Genomic DNA, 18315 nt, shown 5'->3' with positions numbered 1-18315 from the left:
CTACCACCAGTATACACGACCACAGAGGTCTCTGGCTCGTCGACCGTTACTGAGGTTGTATCTCCATACACCACCACCGACTCCAATGGCTTGCCATCCACCGGCACCACTACCTACGCGATCTCGGGCACTTCATCTGAAAGTGGATCCTCCGGCCTACCACCAGTATACACCACCACAGTGGTCTCTGGCTCGTCGACCGTTACTGAGGTTGTATCTCCATACACCACCACCGACTCCAATGGCTTGCCATCCACCGGCACCACTACCTACGCGATCTCGGGCACTTCATCTGAAAGTGGATCCTCCGGCCTACCACCAGTATACACGACCACAGTGGTCTCTGGCTCGTCGACCGTTACTGAGGTTGTATCTCCATACACCACCACCGACTCCAATGGCTTGCCATCCACCGGCACCACTACCTACGCGATCTCGGGCACTTCATCTGAAAGTGGATCCTCAGTATACACCACCACAGTGGTCTCTGGCTCGTCGACCGTTACTGAGGTTGTATCTCCATACACCACCACCGACTCCAATGGCTTGCCATCCACCGGCACCACTACCTACGCGATCTCGGGCACTTCATCTGAAAGTGGATCCTCCGGCCTACCACCAGTATACACCACCACAGAGGTCTCTGGCTCGTCGACCGTTACTGAGGTTGTATCTCCATACACCACCACCGACTCCAATGGCTTGCCATCCACCGGCACCACTACCTACGCGATCTCGGGCACTTCATCTGAAAGTGGATCCTCAGTATACACCACCACAGTGGTCTCTGGCTCGTCGGCTGTCGTAAAGATTGTATCTCCATACACCACCACCGATTCCAATGGCTTGCCATCCACCGGCACCACTACCTACGCGATCTCGGGCACTTCATCTGAAAGTGGATCCTCAGTATACACCACCACAGTGGTCTCTGGCTCGTCGACCGTTACTGAGGTTGTATCTCCATACACCACCACCGACTCCAATGGCTTGCCATCCACCGGCACCACTACCTACGCGATCTCGGGCACTTCATCTGAAAGTGGATCCTCCGGCCTACCACCAGTATACACGACCACAGAGGTCTCTGGCTCGTCGACCGTTACTGAGGTTGTATCTCCATACACCACCACCGATTCCAATGGCTTGCCATCCACCGGCACCACTACCTACGCGATCTCGGGCACTTCATCTGAAAGTGGATCCTCAGTATACACGACCACAGTGGTCTCTGGCTCGTCGACCGTTACTGAGGTTGTATCTCCATACACCACCACCGACTCCAATGGCTTGCCATCCACCGGCACCACTACCTACGCGATCTCGGGCACTTCATCTGAAAGTGGATCCTCAGTATACACGACCGACAGTGGTCGTCTGGGCTCGTCGACCGTTACTGAGGTTGTATCTCCATACACCACCACCGACTCCAATGACTTGCCATACACGCGTAGTTTAATATCGGGTGTACCTTCTGTTATTTTTGGTAGTAGTAGAATGACATTGAGCTCATCTTCTGCCTTAATTTCTCAGAAGTATGGTTCAATTACTGTTACCTTTTCAAGTTCACCAAGTTCATATTTTTCGAATAGTGTCACCTCTCAATTTTCTACTGTAGATGCTAAGCATCAGTCTAGGACCCGTTCTCGATTATGTTCGTCAATAATTATAACTTCTAACCAGATCACGGGGTATTTGAATCCTGACATTACTCTTTCAAGAACTCCTAGTTCTTCTATCACATTTTCTACAGGCACCACGACATACAAAATTTCTGGTTCGTCTGTCGCATCCTCCGATCAGCTACCAGTTCAAACCAGAAGCGAGTTTTTTACCTCTGAATCTGTTAGTCCCCTATATTCGAATTCTGAAGTATTGTATACCAGGAGGTCTAGTGCATCCACGGATCTTTCAACATATTCTTTAGGTTTGACTGCTACCTCTTTATCTACGTATAATATGTTTTCTAAACCAACTTCTTCTACTGCTGGAAGATATTCTTCTTTGTCTGAGACGATAGTAGTATCTCTGTTATCTTCGATATATCCAACTAGTAGTTCACTAATAGATTCAGCAATATTTACCACTGAGAGTTCAACACGTTTATATGCACCACAATTCACTTCTTCATTATCAAGCTCTGCTATTAATACATTCTATATTCCTCCTCCATATACAACAATAATTACAGGTAATTCATTCACAGAAACAGATCTAATTTCTTTCTATTCTACTGAGGACATGAATCAGCATCCATCTACTGGGATTTTTACTTATACATTAGTCTCGTCCTCAACAATAAATCCTTGGCAAAACGGAACAATATCCAAATATGCTTCTGTAACTACCTCAACTTTACCATCTTATTCTGCATTAATAACTTCAGCAACTCCACTAGAACAACAGCCTACTACAACTGTTCAAGAACAACAACCTACTACAACTGTTCAAGGCCAGCAATCTACTAACACTGTTCAAGGCCAGCAACCTACTAACACTATCCCAGAACAACAGCCTACTACAACTGTTCAAGGCCAGCAATCTACTACAACTGTTCAAGGCCAGCAACCTACTAACACTATCCCAGAACAACAGGCTACTACAACTGTTCAAGGCCAGCAATCTACTACAACTGTTCAAGGCCAGCAACCTACTAACACTATCCCAGAACAACAACCTACTACAACTGTTCAAGGCCAGCAACCTACTGACACTGTTCAAGGCCAGCAACCTACTACAACTGTTCAAGGCCAGCAACCTACTAACACTATCCCAGAACAACAGCCTACTACAACTGTTCAAGGCCAGCAACCTACTAACACTATCCCAGAACAACAACCTACTACAACTGTTCAAGGCCAGCAAACTTTGAAAACTACCCCACGTTCTTACACAACGTCTATTACAAATACTTTATTTACAAATAGTAACCAAGGAGCTGCACTTTCCACAAGTATTGTCAACCCTATTACTCAATCATCCGAAAATATTGCTCATATGTCAATCTTGTACGAAGGTTCGGCTAATATTTTAGAAGTTACATCGAATTGGAAGATAGTAGTAGGTTTTATTTTTATATTTTTTCTGAATTAAGGTAATTAACGGCATCTTTTTATCAGATATTATTTTTAGTTTAGTTCGTTTAGTTTATTACTTATATAGAAACATAATCATGTTTAAAATATATATTTAAAGTTATTACTATATTTTTGATTATAATTATTCCATTTAGTTTAGTCTTGGCTCCAAATCAACATTAGTCTGAATCAAAATCGGAACACATGGTTTTTTATTTGTTTACTTAAAGGTGCACACTTATGCATTAGATTTTATACGCCTTTTAATAACTATCTTTCAAGTTCCAGGTGAATTTTAGACGACTTCTATATTTATGATATTGCTACCCGCTTAAGAAGTTTGGGCTGAAACATTTATTTAGGAGAATAATTCGGTTCAGATTGAGACAGTGTTCAAAAAAATAGGAAGAAAAAAAGTATAATTATATCATTCAAATTAAAAATTTTCTAGAAAGGAAAACTGCATAAGCAAAGATCACAGAATGTAATCAAGGAATGGGATTCTAAGTTTTATATCAATAGTTGTACAAGAAATATATAAGTTTCTTATGGATTATAACAAAGAGTTTCTTGGCGAGTAAAATAGAGACTCGAACGTATACTACTAATATAGTAAAATTATACTGCAGAAAAATAATGTTAATGATTTTTTAAATGGTCCTAAATATATCCGTTTTTCACATTCTCAAATTTTGTCTTCTCACTGGCTTGAGTTACCTCATGGTAATGTTTATTATAGAATAAACTGCATTCATGGACAATATTTTTTTTTGACCACATAAAGAGCATATTTTATAAAATCTATTATTATAAAATGTGTTAAAAAGAGAAGTCAACTTTTATATCACAAGTTGCTTATTGGTTTTAATAGTGTTGGTTGTTCACAAATCTAAGTAAACAAATAAAAGGTTATACGAGGAAGTAAGATAAAAGTCAATAGTGTTTGTAGTGGTGTTGAGCACCATAGTTAACTAATCATATGGTTGGATTGTATGTTAGAGATGAGAATTGACACAAATGGTTGCTCATATATGTCAAGTAAGTTATAAATAGATAAATAGAGGTGTAATATAAAGTTTATAGAAAAGTAATTCAAGTATTGTTTTGTAGTTACGTTGGTATTAATTGTGTATACAAAAGAGGGCTCTAATGAAATAATAATGAAGCTTTAATTTCTTTATTTATGTGAATTCTGAGAGTTCATCAAAATGCTATACAGTGTTCACTGGGAATCGTTGTTATGTGCATTTCACTAAATATAGGAGAATTGAAATGATTATTTTTCAGTGGTTATATTTAGTAAAATGCATATTAGCATGTAATCTTTTTTCTTATGTTTAGGCAAAGTGCTGTTGACTTACTGGAGCCAACAAAGAAGGATATTGTGTTAAAGGAAAGATACTGAAGTATAGTAACAGCAGTGAAAGAGTATGCTAGAGTCAATATTGGGCGTAAAATAAAGCTAAGGTGGTACAAACAAAATAGAGATGAGGATACTAGAAATATAAACAGAGTAGATAATAGAAAGTATAGGGAGGATCTTGCTTTTTTGCTTAGTAGTTTCTTTTTTTCTTTCTATATAAAAGTACTGGGATTCAAGAGAGTTAGACATTGTTATATAGTGTTTAAGATGTAAGGACGATTACTTTTATTTAGAAATATATAGTAAATACTATAACTAAAATGAATATATTTCTTAAATAGTGTTTTTCGATATAAACAGAAAAACACATTTTAAACAATAAGTCACGTGATAAAAGTCTTTTACCACTTAATAGAAAATGATATAATCATATTCCAGCAATCTGTCCTCTCTTGAGGCTTCTCTTGTACTGATTTCTTGTAAGTATTACGTGCGACGGCACTTAGACGGTTTTACAACAAACATCAGTATTGGTTGTTTGGCCGAGCGGTCTAAGGCGCCTGATTCAAGTGAAAACTTAACACTTAAAAAGTGGAACTCTCAGGTATCGTAAGATGCAAGAGTTCGAATCTCTTAGCAACCATTTTTTTTCTGTCACGTAGCGTGAGCTATGTTGTAACAATTTTAAGCCTTTCTACTCCCAGTAGTATATCTTTTTGGCTGCTAGTTTAATACCAACTGTTTATTAAACTATACAACTATATACCTGAGCCTATTTAAGTTAAATATTATTATTATTACGTTCCGATTTGTTCACTATACACTTCCGTCTTTTGTATTTCATTCTTTTTGTTTTCTAGTTCTTACTTCTTTGTTCTACTTTAACCCTCTAGTTTATTCTTTTAGCTTTAGATTCTTAAATAGAATTTATGTTCATGATTCACTTACTTGTTAATCTAGATGTTCATTCCGTTATCACGTGATCCTGATATACTACTGGGAGTAGCAAAGCTTAAAATTGTTACATTTTCAAATTTCTGTGCTCACATGATATTCTGGAAATGTGGTAGTGTGGTAGATCCTAACGGATATTTACTATAGTAACCCGGACTTATAAGTCGTGAAAAATATTATCACGGACGTCCAAAACAATATCTGAACTAAAGACATTAGCTCATATTATTATAAAAATACATAATACTAAGTTATATAATAAACTATATATTATCTTATATAGAATTAAGCAAACTAAGACTAGTATTTTGTGACATATACTGTTAGCAGTGAACTAAGTCTAACTATTGAACTAATAGTAGAAAACTGTATACTTAATTTCCTAAGACTAACTATTAGCTTCCAGGAAGTACTATAACTTACTTTATTAAGAATCTTAGAACAGTACACCGAAAACCCATTAAAACAAACAACACGCGGTCACATGCTCGAGCCGCACTGACTCTCGTTCCTGTCCCGCCTCGTCTCGTCTCGCCTCGTCTCTCCAAGGTTTTTCATATGATCTTCAAAAAAATCGGATCCTAACATACCCACTCACACACACACACACACACATATCTTTCCCTTACACACACCACATGCATCTTCATTCAACTAATCTGTCAAATGATCTTTACTCAATCAACACATTTCAATCCTCTATAGAAAATAATGATTCAAGAAGATCTATCTCCTCATTGTCACATTTAAACGGATCTTCACAAACGTCCCCACAAACCCTACCATCACAAGCATCTCTCATCTATACAAACTCAACTACATTGGCAAAAGCTTATTCTTCTATGAAAACTTTATCTCTATCTCATCTAACTGCAAAACAACATTTCTTAATGGCTCTATGCAGAGATGTGTCTCTATTACCTCCAATCATAAATATTTTCCAATCCTTGAAAAAATCTTGGTCTTTATTATCTTCCAATCAAGACATTTTCAATACAATAAATCCAACTCATATAACAGCTATGTTTTCTTTACATTTCAATTCTCAAAATAATATATCTTCTATCTCAAATATATCTTCAACAAATAATACAATCAATTATGATAATATACTTATACAATCTTTAACAAACTTAACAAGAGCAAACGCCTCAGAATATTTCTTATGTTCAATATGGTCTTCAGTCTCCCTATACTTAACTTATGCTACTCTAGATTCTCTAATGATACGTTGGATAGTTAAATATTCCACTTTAGCTGCCATTTTACGAATGTTTTCCATGTCTTTATTAATACTGACCATAGAATCATTATTGATCAATTCTTTCTCCCTAGATTCTGATTATTATCTACACGTTTGGATAATCATTAGTTGTATACTAACGATAGTCTTCATTTGGCAAAGTTATATCACTTCAAACTTGAATTACGTAAACCATCAATCAAATGAAAAAGATATAGATTCAAATGATGATTCATTATCAAATTCTTCATCAAATTCTATAGATTCTCATGTTTATTCACGTCGTCAAAAAAAATTGAAAAAAAAAAATAAAAAAATTTTTTTAGTTTCAAAAAAGAGAACTATAGATTTATATAAAATTATTGTATTCTGTGTTGTACCTGTGGGGATCGCAAGTTTCTTAACCATGGTTGGAATATTAAGAAATTTATTTATTCAAAGAATAGATATAGAAGAATTGACTTTCCTATTAAATGGTTCAATGCAAATTCATCAATGATATTCTTATCTATGTATCTATATATGTGATATTTGCATGCCCACCTACCTACCTCCCTTTAGTTTGTTTTGTTTTTTTTCTTTTTTTTCTATATTTCATAATCATCTTTAAATATTTTCTCATCCTTTAATTCCATTAAATGTCTCATAGTGGGTCGGCCATGTGGACAATTCCATGGCTTATCTAATTCTCCCAAATGTCTAACTACTCGAACCATGCTATTCATAGTTAAAGGTTTCCCAATCATAATACTACTTCGACATGCTCTCATTGCAAACATACTCCTTATTTTGGAACATCGAATATTATCCTTATTCAGCCCATCGCTCTCTTTTATTAAATATATCAATTCATACAAATCTTCTATATCAAATAACGTCTTCTTACTAACAGGTAAACTTATTAATCGAATCTTATTCCCAATTTCTCCATCTTCATCAATCTCAATTTTAAACCCATTTTTAATAAAAATCTCAATATTATCCATAACAATCATCTCATCAATAACACTTAATTCTAGCATCATTGGAGCAATCAATCGTTGACTCTTAAAAACAGTATTTTCTTGTAATTTTTCAAAATTATATTTCTCATCACTAGCGTGCTGATCAACAATAAATAAATCATATTTGTCTTCAATCTGTCTTGTTACAATAATAAACCCTAAATTAAATTGACCTACAATCTCCATCGTTTTAAAATCATCTTTCTTTACACTTAAACTTAGATAATCTTCATCACTTTCAATACCTCCATGATGTATTTTCTTACTTGAATCGTTGTTATCATTATTATTGTTAAATTTTTCTAAAATGCATTTCACTTCGAATAATTCATTAAGTCCCTTCTTTATATTCCTAGATAATGTACAACAATAGATGCTCTCTTCATTCAGAGTTTCATCTTGAATGGAACGATGTATTGGTAATGCTTCATTTGAAGTTCTAACATTAATCTCTTGATTTGGACTTTGTATTCGCGTTTGTTCATCTTCTTCTCCCTCATTACACAATTCAACAAGTAAATCTTCTTCTTCTTCATTTGAACATTTGTCACACGGGGTTGTTCCATCACTAAGAAATACTAATTTATCGTCAGTGATTCTCACTTGTTCTTCAACTTTGTCATCATCAATTTCAAGAGTTAATATCTCATTTTTAATGCTTGGTGTTTCTTGTGTAGAAAATTCTTTTTCTGAATAATCAGGATTGATATATGATTGAAGATTATAATTTGGTTTAACATTATTAGGGACTTCATTATTACTTTTTTTCTCACTTTCATCTTGACCTTCATCTTTATTTTCACTTTCATTTTCACTTCTACTAACGCATTTATTTTCACTCTCACTTTTATTCTCACTCTCACTCTCACTTTCAGTAATATTCTCTTTCCATTCTGACATAAGTTCTTGGCTTGATTTAGGATTTCTTGAATTTAATTTTAGATTATTTAACCTCGAATTGTCTACGTCAGAAAACTCGTCTTTAACGTTCTTGATATTTTCTTGCTGTAAATGATCTGCTTCAGTCTCATCATTAACCATTAGCCTCCTTTCAACTATTTTGTTCACCTCATTTAGTTCTCTTTTTACATTTATTTTCATCTCATCATTCAACTTTATTCTTTTGCTACTTGATTCTTTTATTTCAACGCCTACTCTCTTTGGCAACACTAGTTCTTGTTTATCAAAATATTTCATCAATTCTTCCCTTAATACATCAACAATTATTTGTTCATAATGTAAAAGAACTGTACGTTTATCTGGGGTCACATTTACATCAATTAAACTAGGCATCAATTCGAAATTTAAAAATAAAGCAGGAAATTGAACATTATTAAACATTCGATAAATTTCATTACAATTTTTTAATAAAATGGGATATTCAATTGGTCGACTATTAATATAAAGAAATTGTCTATCTTTAGAATTCCTACCACAGCCAAATGAATTTTTTGATATTAATCCGTGTACTCTGATACAATAATCTAATTTTTCAAAATTTACTGCATTTTCTTGAAATTTTCGAACCATTCTATTCTTAAAGGGATTCAAATCTAAGTTGATATCAATATCAGACAATCCATGCATACCATTAGACCCAAAGATACTCAATATTCTTTTATTCATAGCTTGGCTCTTGGTAGTTGAAATCACCAAATTTTTCTTACCATTTCCAGTGATATGCCAAACTGAAAATTTAATTGTTTTTTGAATAATTGCATAACTTTGTAATAAGCCAATACAGGCAGCAAATTGTTTTTTACAAGTTCTAACGAATTCTTTTTGACGAACTGGTAAATTATTGAAAAGATTTGTCACCAATACTGAAGTACCTTTATTCCGCGTAGTAGTTGATTTTGTATTTAGTTTACCATTAAAATCATATTCTAATTTGTCAGCTCGAGGAGGATTCACTGTAGTTGTGACAATTACACTAGAAATTGCACATAAAGATGATAATGCCTCACCTCTAAATCCAAGCGTTACTACTGAAGACACATCATCGAAATTAGAAATCTTTGAAGTATAATTTTTCAATGCAAGATTTTCATAATTATTGGGTGATATACCACTGCCATCATCCGAGCATTCAATAGACTCAATACCATAATTCTTAAATGTTATTTCAATCTGAGACGCGTCAGCATCAATACTATTATCTAAAAGTTCTTTCACAGCTGTAGTTAAATCTATGATAACTTGGCCAGACGTTATACGATGTATATCATCTATATTTAATGCAGAAATATTAAACATTGGTTATTTGGATGGGTTCAAATATCTGGAGGTAAGTGTCATTTATAATAAAAACCAAAATAGTCAATATTGAGATGTAAACATCTATTTCATCCGCCTCAACTTTAAAATATTTTTGAATAATAAAACTCAACTCGGTTTTGTAAAAAAAAGGAAAGAAAAGACTCAAACTTAAATGCATGGTATGTAATATAATATTTAATTCAATTGAAGTATTGAATATGCAAGTCTCAGTATTGAAGTTTAGACGATTATATTAGTCGGGTGACGTTTCGTTAATGGTGATAGCAGACGCGCCTTAACAAAATATGGCACTACCTTCACGCGTTTCAAAATTATGAACCAATGATTTTAAAAATAAAAATATGATCTAAAAAAAAAGAAAAAAAAACCATTGTTAAAACAAGATAAAACTTAATCATAAAAGTTTTGTCACATAATAGATCAAACTATTATTAATTGTTTTTGACCTTGCTGTTGGTTTTAACTTTGTTATTAGATAGTTGAGTTATCTCACTATTCAATTTTAGCAAACGGTTCTTACGTATTAATGCATCCTTTTGTAAAAAAGTGGGTGACAGTCTATTTAAAATGTGGAATTAATCTTATCTTATACTACAGAAATGTTTATCCAGCAGCATCCTTTGACTTAACTACATTTCAAGGATTTAACCTTCCTCAATTTATGCCCATGAATAGACATCCTGCAGTTTTAGAGTATATCGATGAATTTATAGAAGATGTTCTATTTAAACTTCAAAGAACACATAAAATCACACTATGTATTATTACTCCTAAAGATTATAGATGTATTGAAACATATACATTTGATTTTAGAAACTTTAACCATCTTGGTGTTGAGGACCCACAAAAATTAAGAGAGGCTGACGTTTACGATAGATTTAGAGCTAGCCTAAATAACTTGATTCAAAGACTGGAAAAATTAACACCAATTAAAGATGATTCTGTCAGTTTTGAATTAGTTGCCACTTTGATTGGAGTAGAATTAGGCCATACATTTGATAAAATTAATCATTTTAATAACAATTTTCAAAAACTTTTTTATGAAAGGGATATGAACTGGGTTAAATGTCAGCCAGAGGATCCATACTTCAATGAAAGTATGGATTCTGAAAAGGTATCCTCTAGAATTAGAACACATGCAATTATTGGTGCTAATATTGGGCCCATCTCTATCGACATCTTATTCGAAAGATTGTTGGTTTGGGATGGTAGCTTGGATACTGTGTATGAATATGAGGATGATTATTATGAACAGGAACAAAAAAGACCTTATATGAGCCCCAGTAATTATGATTCTGATGACAACAAATTTGATATGGTAAATTTACCATCTTCCATCTAATCGATTTTTTTTATCAGTTAATGAAATAAATACGTAATACCTTTTGATGGGAAAAGACAATAATTATTAAATAGATAAGGACAATATTATATTATACATATATAGAAGTTAATAACTAAAACTTTATAGACTAGAAAATTATTAATAAAATTATGAATATTATTATTATTTTAAGATCAGATATTGCTCGTAAGACTAGAATGAAATCCGTAAACTATTTCTCTAAGTTTAGTGCACGTTTAATATTTTCATAGCATAAATAACTAATTGAAACAGCAGGGCATACTTTAGCTAGAGTAGGTGTTAATCCTTTATATAATCCTTGATAACCTTCTCTCTTTAAAGTTTGAACAAAAACATCTCTAAATCCGGTATAGTGATAAGGATGGGCAAATGTCCCTTGAGTTTGTAATCTTGTTCGGCACAAATTTATGGGGTATACTATACAGGCCCCTACTGAGCCACTGAAGGCACCCATTGGCAATACTACTGTATTTTTGAGTGTCACATTTTCCTCAAGTGAACCAGTTCTTAACGCTTCACGTTTAATATACCATTTTTTTAATGCTGTAAATGTACCAAGATCAAATGCAGCATAGGGAAATATACCCAATAAACCTACTGTAATACCTCTATAAAATATTGAAAGTCCACCTTCCCGATAAAGATCTTTCATGGTTTTCAGTAAAAGAGCATTCCCTTTTACATCGTTATGTAGTGGTGCACATTGCATTCTAAATTTCAATGTATCAATAGGATAAATGGTAAATTGAGCAACCATTCCAGCTAGCCCACCAGCAATATAAGTAGAAAGTTTTGAAATGCTTGATTTGTCTTTCTTACCTTCTAATGATGCCATAATAGATTTACAGATTTCAAAAGACCCAAATTTCATTGAACTCTCAGGGAAAACTTTTAACACGTTCAACCCATTCCCCACATAAAACGATTTTAAGCCACCTTCTCTGTATAATGAAACAGCGGCTTTTATTATAGGAGAACGAATTTTTTGAACATTTGCATGAGGATTATGTGCTAATACTTGTTCCTTTGAATTCAATAAAATGGACGAAAGATCAGTTCTAGCAATTAAAAAAATCTTAATTCTATCAAATGGAGCAGTACATGTACGTGATACAACTCCTGATACACCGCCTGCTAAGAAGAAGCCAAACCCATTAATAAAATCATTTATTAACGTCATATCACCCTCAGATGAAAGATCAACATCTTCTTTAAATAGATAGTAGTATCCTAATGCTGCATGTATTCGTGATCCTTTCTGCCTAGGCATCAATAATAAAAAATCTCGCCACTGATTATATGTTATATAATGAGAATCTCTATCAATATTGTCATTCCCTTTAAGTTTAAATGCCCAATGTAAAAAGTTTAACATCTTTGGATCTTTTGGAGTTTTGATGCCGACAAACCGACTTTCTTTACCTAAGGTATTGTCTTCAAACTGACGTAAGTAATCATATATTTCTGAAGGTTTGATAATGCCATCTTTATCTTGGTCGATCTGGTTAAAACCTAACTCAATTTGAGATTCTGCCAATGTACTAAATTTCTCAAACTCTTGATAATTAATGAAACCATTATTGTTTATGTCCATTGAACCAAATAATTCCTTTATCGCTTCATCATTGTCCTTTAATGGATGGTCCATTCGATGAAAGGCGGTCTTCAAATCATCAACATTAAACAGTCCGCTGTCATTAACGTCTAAATCCTTGAAGATCTTTCGAAGTCGTAATTCCCTCTGCGTTTCTGTTTCAATTTCCCTTCTTATCATTTAAGTTCCATCAATTAATGTTGATTTGTTGATTTTTTTTTTTCAGTGTATTTATGAGTAAATGTAAAAAAAAATATTTACAGAAGTATGTGTTAATTTATGAAATTTTCAAAGCCTTACAAAATTTAAAATATTATTTAGAAAAAGATAGATTTCTTTCACTATGCAGAGATAAGGTAATCTAAAGCACTAGATTTCTCCCCTGTTAAATGTATCTAGCCTTTTCAAGTACTTTTTAGCTTTATCAATCGCGGGGTCTATATTATTTTGTATTTTTCTTGAATACTTTCCAGGTTGCCAAAGAGCAGCGTGGTGCGATAGTTTCTTGTGTGGACTCCGAAAAAATGACACAAATCAATAATATTTAATGGCAATTTAGATTTCTTTAACACAATATAGATTTGAATTGGAAAGTCGTTGATAGTATACATTATATATAGCATATATTTAGCTTCAAATTTAACATATGAAATTATGTATATATATTAATAATAATAAAATAAAAATGAGAGAAAAATACTAATTAAATGAGAATATGCAGTCCTTGGTTAATGATGATTGATTGAAAATAATCAAATCAAATGTTTTAGTTGGGTGTTTGTAAAAAATAGCAGTTAAATGAAACGAAATAATTATATGTGAGAATGAGGAAATGAAATGAAAAATAAAAGAGAGGATTAATGAAATGAAATAAAAAAAATCAAATAATTTATAATGTTACAAATGGGTTCCCCATTGGAATCCTTAAAGTTCTTCTGGTACGCTACCTTTTAAATTGGAAACTTGTCCAATACTTATCTTACTATTGTTACCAACTTCTACAAATTTCTTTCTCTTGCTTGGATCTTTAGTAGAGCCTTGGCGTTGAACCCAACTATATCTCTTACCATTTAACACAGGGATTAATTCATCTGAAGAGGAAGTCGATGCACTCATTGGGCTTTTCATAACTGAGCTACCTTCTTCAATTAGTTTGTGTAGATTGGAAGCTTTTGAATCATATTTTGGAAGTGGTTTTCTTGGAGACGAATTTGTAGATGTAATAGGAGAATGGAAAGTAGTTGGAGAAGCAGTTATACCTCTCATTAGAAACACAGAATCTCTGGTATCTAGAGTAGATTTGTTTGGATCTCTTAACATATCCTCATCTTCTGTGATCTGAGTATTCAATAATTCTTCAGTAGTAACGGTGTTAACAGAGAGATAACTTTCTCTATTTGGGTTTTTGTCCTGAACAGTCATGTTATATCTCCATGATTTCCTGGTCGCAGGTTGTTTATCCATATACATTGAAGTAGTTCTATCGTTTAAGCCATTATTATTTCCATCAGCAACTTCAGGATGAAATGGATTTAATAATTCGGCAGTAGCAACAGATTGTGTACTTATAGAATCTAAATCTTCATTTGTATTAGAAATATGTTTTTCTGTAACTGGAGTTACATTCTTTTCATCATAATCGATGGAAGAATATTCAGAAGAATCTGTGTTATTATCTAGGGTCAATGCTGCTAAAGCACCTAATCTTCTTGCATTAGAATTATCTTCCGAAATAGGCATGGAGTTTCTGTTATTATCCTGGAATGTTGAAGCATCACTATCATCTGTATCAAAAACTGGAGCAGGAACAGGTCCTCCTAAAACAACAGGATTAGAAATTTGATTCTTAGATATTGGAGAGCGTCCAGTTCTACTACCAGCATTACCCCCACCTCCGCTGTTACTGTTAATTGGTGTGGCAGATTTATCAAAATAATTTGGATCTTCAGGATCTTCATTTTTATTATCTTGATTTCTTCTATTTCTCCAAAAGAAAAAGAAGATAGCTGCAGCAAGCAAGATACAGCCAATTGGGATGGCCACACCACAAGCAATTGCGGTGGCATGGGATGATTTTCTCTTTGATGCTGGAACTAGAATTCCAGCAGAGGAAGATGCAGGGTATGTAGATGAAGTTGTTGAACTAATGATAGATGAATATGATGAAGAGGAAGTGATTCTTGTTGAATTTGTTGGTGCAATTGTAGTTGAATTATGTGTAGATGTTGAATTATGACTTGAAGATGATGAATGTGATTTGAAATGAGAATATGAAGATGGATAATGGGAATGAGAGGATGAATAGTGATAATAAGAGGATGATGAATGATGATGAGAAGATGACGAATAATCAAAAGATGACGATGAATGATGATGGGAGGATGACGAATAATCAAAAGATGACGATGAATGATGATGGGAGGATGACGAATAGTGAAAGGATGAATGATGAGATGAAGAACTGTGCTCATGAGATGATGAAGAACTGTGCTTATAAGATGATGATGAACTATGTTCATATGATGATGATGACTGACTATGGCTATGGCTATGGCTAGATGATGAGGAAATAATTGGATTCATTCCGATTAAGTTAAAATTAAGTTCTTGCCTATCATCTTCCTTCATTGCCACAAGGCCTAAGTCAAATTTATCGAAATTTTTGGGGACTTGTCCGTGGAGCGTTAAGTTATTTGAATCAAAAGTTAGCCAGTCATGATCACCATTTACCTTTGAGAAATCTATAGAGACATCAGTATCTGCCAAATCTGTGAACTGTGAAGATAAGAATTCATATGAAAAATATCTGCCACGAGTTGCATTAATATTGGGTAAAGAAGATACTGCAAATAGTTTTGTCTTTGTAGCTCTAACGATTTCAAAATTCAAATAAATGACATCCGCATAAATATCATAGAATGCTAATGAGAAATTTGCTGAGGTTTTAGTAGAAGATTCTGGTACTGTACCTTGGATAGTATAGTTAGTCAAAGTCACCCATGAAGGAGCATCTTGTAAATTCATATTTCCTATGTCTACAGTGTTTATGGGTGTACCATCTAGATAAATGTCTGATAAAGGTATTTTATAATCAAATGAATTTTCATCTGTAATATTAATTAGAATTGTGTTTTGTACTGAAGTAGTCAATTGATGAGCACCAATGACAATTTGGAATGGTACATTTAATGCAGAAAACCCTGGAATATCAGTTACTATTAAACTCAAATAATAAGAATATTCAGGGGCAATATATGAATTGACAGCAGGAGCAGTCCCACTAAATTTTATTGAGCCACTGTCGAAGAAACACCAACTAGGTAAAGGAGCATTATATTGCTGTGATTGACCATAGAAATATAACGGAGCACTTGCGTCATAAGTATCTATGAAATCATTTCTTTGAAATGTAATATTAAAAGTTTCATGTGGTGATAAAATCAACCCTCCTGCACCATTTGTATTACCAAAATTCTTTAAAAATGCTAGTAAATTAAAATTGCTTGCCAATTCTACAGAAGAATGTTTTGTAACAACAAATGTATATGTTTCATTTAAGGCATAATCATCAGATTCATCTATCCCCTGTAAGATAAAATTGAAATATTCTGGATCATCATTTTCAGATGAAATTACACTTGAAGGGGGAGTTCCTGAAAATGTTCTTGAAGATTTATCAAAAGTTAGCCAATCAGGAAGATTGAATGCCTGATAATCAATTTGAACATATTTGTTAACTGTTGATTTAAAAGTATCATTCGATATTTGGAAATTAAATGGTTCATTAACTCTCGCTACTGGAGGGTACTGTTTATTAATCCCATACGCCTCGTAGGGGATTGCTGATATGAGATGTACCTGGAGTAGACAATAGAACATGAGTGTTACTATCTTTCTAGGTATCATTCCTGTATATGCAAAATGACAATTCTTATAAAGTAAGCTGTGTTTGTGTATGTTTGTGTGTGTGCGTCTATGTATGATGTGTATTCTCTTAAATATGTCTAGGTTGGTAATTGTTTGTTATCGAGCTAATGAAATTAAATATCTGAAGGTAGAGTCAATATATTTATAGGATGTCTAAATGTATTTCCAATATAAATGGTATGGCTTTTTCTTGCTCAAGTATCAAACTTATTTTTTTAAAACGGGATGAGATAATCGTGTGATATATATTACCTGAATGAAAGTTTGTCAATTGGAAGAACAGATCTATTGATGTATTTATTTTCTGGTTTAAAATAGAATAGAGATTAGATAAAATGGATATGACCATGGCAAAATAAACTGGCAAGGCCAGTTTAACAATAATTGCTAAAACCTTGTCATTATATTTGACCAAGCTCGAGATCAACTTGAGCAATTAGATCGAGATGCGAAACCCACAATTTCCTAAACCATTAACATGGGCCTGCCATGCTTCTCAATAAACACACTTCGTGAACACTTTCGTGTCGAGGGCTCCAATTCACGGGTCTGACTACAGGCACTTTGGCCCGGCTGCCCTATGCGTGTCGACACGACAGCCATCTGAAATATCGACACGAAATTTTACTTACCATCAACACGCCAGCGTTTGAGCCATCCGATTTCCAATTTCCCCATTAGGCATGGATTGGAAGGATAGACTGGGCTTGAGTCGGCGCGAAAAAAGACGGTAAATTCCAAATACGGACAGTTAATTGGCGTGGCGGTGTGAGTTTAACATCGACGCGTTTCGCGACTGACGACCCTGTGCTAAATAGAGTGTTTCTTTTCGCGACAGAAACTGTTCTTTTCGCGTTTTACCGTCTGTAATGACGTTGCTTTTCTTTTAAACTCAAGCAGACGGGTAACCCGGGGTTTATGGTTTCCTAGGCAACCCAGGCAACCGCCTTGATCAGCCCGAGCGGGAAATATTTTGCGAGTTAAATGGATATGCAATTAAATTAATGATTCCAATATGGTAAAGCAAATAAAAATGTTAACGTAATGTATGGAGATCTGGATATAAAAGTAAAAAAAATAAAAAAAAAGGTAAGCACAACCTAATTTTAGAAATGAGTCTGTGATGTAGTCCAATAAGCATTCGTGATCTCTTATCTTGTAATAATTAGTCCGATCAATGGCGTATTCGAGTAGTTGAGCACAAACAATATAGCAACTGCGGGTCAAACAGCCTTCCGAATTATTAACTATTCTATTACCTTTAGACTTCATCATGTTGTCTCGTTTCCATAATAGGGTCCTTGTGATTTAATTCTAGATAATATACCCATGACGTATCTAAAAAAAGAGATACAAAAGTAACAAAGCACCATAGAAGTTATATTTGTTAGTTCTAAACATAATGTTCATATAGCTGGGCGATTAAATTTAATGAACAGCATAGAATATGAGTATAAACTTTTATTTGGCTGGTAATAATAATATAATAAAATAATGTTCCTAATAA

The 18315-nt window shown here is 33.9% G+C and overlaps 6 protein-coding genes and 1 non-coding gene across 7 annotated transcripts; 4 read left to right on the top strand and 3 right to left on the bottom strand.

The window, feature by feature from the left end:
• Nucleotides 1–3093, top strand: TBLA0J02065 (uncharacterized protein; the record flags this gene model as incomplete). Its single annotated transcript, XM_004182672.1, has 1 exon — nt 1–3093. A coding segment is annotated over one exon (3093 nt), but the record flags the coding sequence as incomplete, so codon positions are not given.
• Nucleotides 3094–4972: 1879 nt separating this feature from the next.
• Nucleotides 4973–5083, top strand: TBLA0Jtrna8L. Its single transcript has 2 exons — nt 4973–5011; nt 5039–5083. It is a non-coding gene; the product is annotated as a tRNA-Leu (tRNA).
• Nucleotides 5084–6032: 949 nt separating this feature from the next.
• Nucleotides 6033–7136, top strand: EOS1 (Eos1p; the record flags this gene model as incomplete). Its single annotated transcript, XM_004182671.1, has 1 exon — nt 6033–7136. The coding sequence occupies one exon, from the start codon at nt 6033–6035 to the stop codon at nt 7134–7136; it is 1104 nt and encodes a 367-aa protein (XP_004182719.1).
• Nucleotides 7137–7224: 88 nt separating this feature from the next.
• On the bottom strand, nt 7225–9897 carry PMS1 (ATP-binding mismatch repair protein; the record flags this gene model as incomplete). Its single annotated transcript, XM_004182670.1, has 1 exon — nt 7225–9897. The coding sequence occupies one exon, from the start codon at nt 9895–9897 to the stop codon at nt 7225–7227; it is 2673 nt and encodes an 890-aa protein (XP_004182718.1).
• Nucleotides 9898–10447: 550 nt separating this feature from the next.
• On the top strand, nt 10448–11263 carry REV7 (Rev7p; the record flags this gene model as incomplete). The annotated part of the gene is made up of 1 exon (XM_004182669.1): nt 10448–11263. One exon carries the CDS (start codon nt 10448–10450, stop codon nt 11261–11263), a length of 816 nt encoding a protein of 271 aa, XP_004182717.1.
• A 214-nt stretch (nt 11264–11477) lies between these two features.
• SAL1 (Ca(2+)-binding ATP:ADP antiporter SAL1) lies at nt 11478–13061 on the bottom strand (the record flags this gene model as incomplete). The annotated part of the gene is made up of 1 exon (XM_004182668.1): nt 11478–13061. One exon carries the CDS (start codon nt 13059–13061, stop codon nt 11478–11480), a length of 1584 nt encoding a protein of 527 aa, XP_004182716.1.
• A 744-nt stretch (nt 13062–13805) lies between these two features.
• Nucleotides 13806–16787, bottom strand: AXL2 (Axl2p; the record flags this gene model as incomplete). The annotated part of the gene is made up of 1 exon (XM_004182667.1): nt 13806–16787. The coding sequence occupies one exon, from the start codon at nt 16785–16787 to the stop codon at nt 13806–13808; it is 2982 nt and encodes a 993-aa protein (XP_004182715.1).
• Nucleotides 16788–18315: the final 1528 nt, after the last annotated feature.

Source organism: Henningerozyma blattae, chromosome 10 (assembly GCF_000315915.1).
Source record: "Henningerozyma blattae CBS 6284 chromosome 10, complete genome".
Classification (NCBI taxonomy): domain Eukaryota; kingdom Fungi; phylum Ascomycota; class Saccharomycetes; order Saccharomycetales; family Saccharomycetaceae; genus Henningerozyma; species Henningerozyma blattae.
This window is presented reverse-complemented; position numbering and strand designations above follow the sequence as displayed.